Below are 4,160 nucleotides of genomic sequence, written 5' to 3'. Positions count from 1 at the left end.
AATTGGTTTGTAATTTATGACAATAATAATCATAATTAATCATGGTTTAATTTTAAAGGTATGAAAATTGTATAAAATATGGACCAAATCATTTATGCATGTCATTGCATGTCCATTATATTCATAGTCATAATAATTCTTAGAGCTTTTTAAATACATTTATTAACACATGCATTTTGTGTTAAGTTCAGATTTCTAACAAAATCAATGCATGCGTTTACTAACAGACATCTAAAATACTGCAGAAAACATAACCTCAAAGTCATTTGTCTATTCAAGATATTTGGTTAGCCAACATTGAAAGGGGGTTGACATTTAACAATGTCAGACACAGAATTAAAATGGATATTAAAACATATGACAGTAGATCAACCTTCATGTTGTCAATAATAAGGGTTATATATATATATATATATATATAGGGAAAGTTTTTTGGTATTGAATTTAAAAAAAATTGAATTATTCTTTCCCTAGCTGTCAATGTATGTAACATGCCAAGGCCATGTTTGGTAATATGACCAGTTCTGCAGTATTTTATTGCATAATTCTGTTGAAATGTTAATTGTTGCAGTTTTGTTCCTTTTTGATGTAGAATCAGCAGTGTTTTGTTGGGATACTTCTTGCATTCAATTAGAAACATACAGTGGTAAGCATTGAGCTAAAATTTTCTTTATCTTCAAATTTCTATGTATACACTTTAAAAGAAAAAGTATGAAATGACATGCGTACTAAAGTGAAAAGTATTTTTTGTCTCTTTTGCAAAGATTCGAAATGTTTTATAAATTGAAATACTGAAATTAACAGGAAAAATATTTGCATACATCAACATTGTAATACCAATGCATTGTAATTACAAAATTCGATTTTAGATGTTTTACTTCAATTTTGATAGATACCACTTGGAATCCTGCTAATGAATGAAAACAAAACCAATGATATGATAGAGATCCTTGAGCACTTACAACAGTATGTCCCTGGAGCCAGAACTGAATTGGGAGAGATTCAAGAAAGGTACATTTCAATACTTTATCAATGAACATGCCAAAAGGCTAGTTATCAATAATTAACTATTCATTGATTTCAAATGCAGTTTTAATCTTTGATCTTAATATATAGTGCATACAAACAAATTACAAATATACTTTTCATATTTTCAAGGAATACATTAGTTATCAATACCTTGATAATGACATGTTTTAACTTATATGTAAACAGTATGTTACTTCAAATATGTCAACAAAGTGGGAATATAAATTCCATGAATTTCCTTGGGTTTTTTTCAGAGAGGCACATATGGCTCGTCTTGATGGAGATACACAAGAGGAAAGATTGGAGGGTTTGATAACTATGGTGGAATATTTTCATGAGAAAATAAATTTCCTGCAGGTAATTATAATTAATGTCCAACTTATAACATGTTTTGGACCTTGCCTCCACTAGTATCTAGATGTGTTCCATCTTTAATGCTACTATTAACTTCATATATGTTCACAGAAGCCAGAGTGATGCACAATTTGGGGATCATAATAAATTTCTAACAATATCAAATAACACAAAGCTAGTCCAATTATAAACAACCAATTATTGTTATAGTGCCCAGTTCAGTTTTTCATTTCTCACACCCATTGACCTTGTAGAGCTAATAGAATAGTTTGTAATCAATCTGTGTCACTCTTTAATTTCAAAATTCAAACTTTTTGGAATATCAATGATTGTAGACTCTGACAAGAGCTTATGTTAATAATATAAGAGTATGCTTTTCTCTTTGCAAATTTATTTTTAGTTGTGTTTTGTGAAGTTCTTTTTCAAATTCTTTCCATTCAATATTTCCTTCTTGACATTTGGATTGGTCACATCTTATTGTCTTAAAAATATTACCCGTCACTAACTGATATTCAGTCATATATTTTACTGTGCAATTGTAGATAGAGATCACTAGTTTCATTAATGATTTTATTTTTTCAGGCAATGATGGACCGGTTCTACAAACCAGGAAGTGCACGAGAAACAGGCACATTGTATCAACTAAGGAATGTCATAAATGGAAGAAATGTCACAAAAAATGTGAGTGCAGATTATCATGCAGTTGGATCTTTTATTGACCTAGTGACAAGTGTTCATGTTACTGCAGCAGCTCTGAAAGCATTTGGAATGGATAGCATTGAGGATCCCTGTCCAAAAGTCCCACTGTTCACAGAATTTGTTGATGAAGGATCCAAAAAGAGGTTGTTAGATAGGATTGTTGGGGAAATAGTGGACACATTCTTCTTGAACAGCTTGACAGTAACAGTCAATAGGATTGAGGATGATGCAACTGCCATTGAAGGGCCAATAGTTGATGATGGAGTGTACAATTATGCCACCAATGTCACAAAATATGGGCTTCTCAGGAAAATCTCTGTTCTAGCTACTAGAAATGGGGATGGTATTCGACAGATAAGACACTGGAAGTATGGTCTATTTAAGCATTGAACGGCTTTCAGTTGGCATTCATATTGACTATGAATGCCAACTGAAAGCCGTTCAATGCTTATATTTACCATCTGCGATTTTTTATTTGTTGTGCGATTTTTTTTTGAAATTTTCAAATTCAAATTTCAGTTGGCAGTTCATAAGCTGGTGAACTCGCAACTGAATTGGTAGGGTTATATAGTGGCAGTGCCATACAATGGTAAATATTAGTATATGACCTTTCACACAAGATAAGTACAGACTTGAATCTTTCTTGCTTTTAGCAGGTGTGAATGCACATTTCACAGAGAAGCAAAGACATCAGATAATTTGGAATCGGTTTGTCAATTTGTCTGGAGGAAAAGACAAGAATCTGGATGGGGATTATGTCATGGAACTGCTTAACAAGTACAATGTATGCAAAGGGTCGTGTTAAATTACTTGGACCAAATCGACCAAATCAAACTCCAGAGATTGTTGACCGCATAGGTAAAACAATAATGTTCTGCCACAATGTCAATGAGAAATTGGAAAGAGAAATTGGTGTTCATCCAGCAGGAATACCCCATGCACAAAGAGACAAAACACAAGATATAAAGGCTGTTGTGAACCAACTGAAGAATGCAAATGTGTTTTCAGTCATAAGAGGTAGGCAACATGACTCTTTCCAAGAACAATTTGATATGTTCCAAAATGTCAACTCGCATGCCTTACACAAATAGTTAAATGTCAAGAAGCAGGAGTATTCAAATGGAAAGTATGCATTTTAGATTATCATGTGTTGTACACTGATACCAGCTACCAGGAGAAAGGACATTTTAGTAAGTTTCCAGAAGTGAAATTTCTAAAGTTACCAGCAAGTAACCAAAAAGTGTTTGAAATCTATGTAGGATGACAGTGGGTTATGTGCAGTTTGAATTTTTATGTTGATTCATCATAAAATACTGATATTTTGTATATTTATGTCATGTACATCGATCATTGGTGAAATTTAAAGGATTATTCAAAATCAATGGAAAGTAGGCATCTGAAATGTGTTTCAAGTTGTAAAATTTGTTAAGCTTCTAGAACATGTACACCAGATATGTGGAATTTACCATCTGATGATGGTGGGCTAAAAATAGGTTAGGTGAGGAATTGGTATGATGTGTGTGAAATGTGTATTTTTGTGTCATCGTTTCTGATAATTATGGTGTTTTCTTAATAAACTCATCAGCCAGTGCCTATGTCGCTGTGACATCAGTCAGTGCCTATGTCGCTGTGACATCAGTCAGTGCCTATGTCGCTGTGACATCAGTCAGTGCCTATGTCGCTGTGACATCAGTCAGTGCCTATGTCGCTGTGACATCAGCCAGTGCCTATGTCGCTGTGACATCAGTCAGTGCCTATGTCACTGTGACATCAGCCAGTGCCTATGTCACTGTGAAATACAGTTGTTGTCTTTGTGTTGTTTATCCTACTGGATTATGTAGAAGAGAAGATATATAACACAGTATAAATAAACTAATGATAGTCTTTTTGAGTTTACATAACTTCGAACCAAGACAGCGCTCATCAAGAACATTGTATAAGCAATTACTGCCACAAAGACAGTCTTCGCTGCATCGTGAATGCCTTTAATTCACTAACAATGTCTTAATCCTAACAAGAAGTCTACATACTGTTTTATGTAGCGTATCAAAGATGGCTCCAACATGGAATCTTAATAT

The 4,160-nt window shown here is 33.6% G+C and overlaps 1 protein-coding gene across 1 annotated transcript; it reads left to right on the top strand.

The window, feature by feature from the left end:
- The first annotated feature begins 1,294 nt into the window (after positions 1 to 1,294).
- On the top strand, positions 1,295 to 2,534 carry LOC117325577. The gene is made up of 2 exons (XM_033881909.1): positions 1,295 to 1,386; positions 1,966 to 2,534. Exons 1-2 carry the CDS (start codon positions 1,348 to 1,350, stop codon positions 2,470 to 2,472), a joined length of 546 nt encoding a protein of 181 aa, XP_033737800.1. The 5' UTR covers positions 1,295 to 1,347; the 3' UTR covers positions 2,473 to 2,534.
- The last annotated feature ends 1,626 nt before the right edge of the window (positions 2,535 to 4,160 follow it).

This window comes from Pecten maximus, chromosome 4 (assembly GCF_902652985.1).
Source record: "Pecten maximus chromosome 4, xPecMax1.1, whole genome shotgun sequence".
Lineage (NCBI taxonomy): Eukaryota > Metazoa > Mollusca > Bivalvia > Pectinida > Pectinidae > Pecten > Pecten maximus.
Note: the sequence above shows the minus strand (reverse complement) of the source record. Positions and strands in the feature narration are given on the sequence as shown.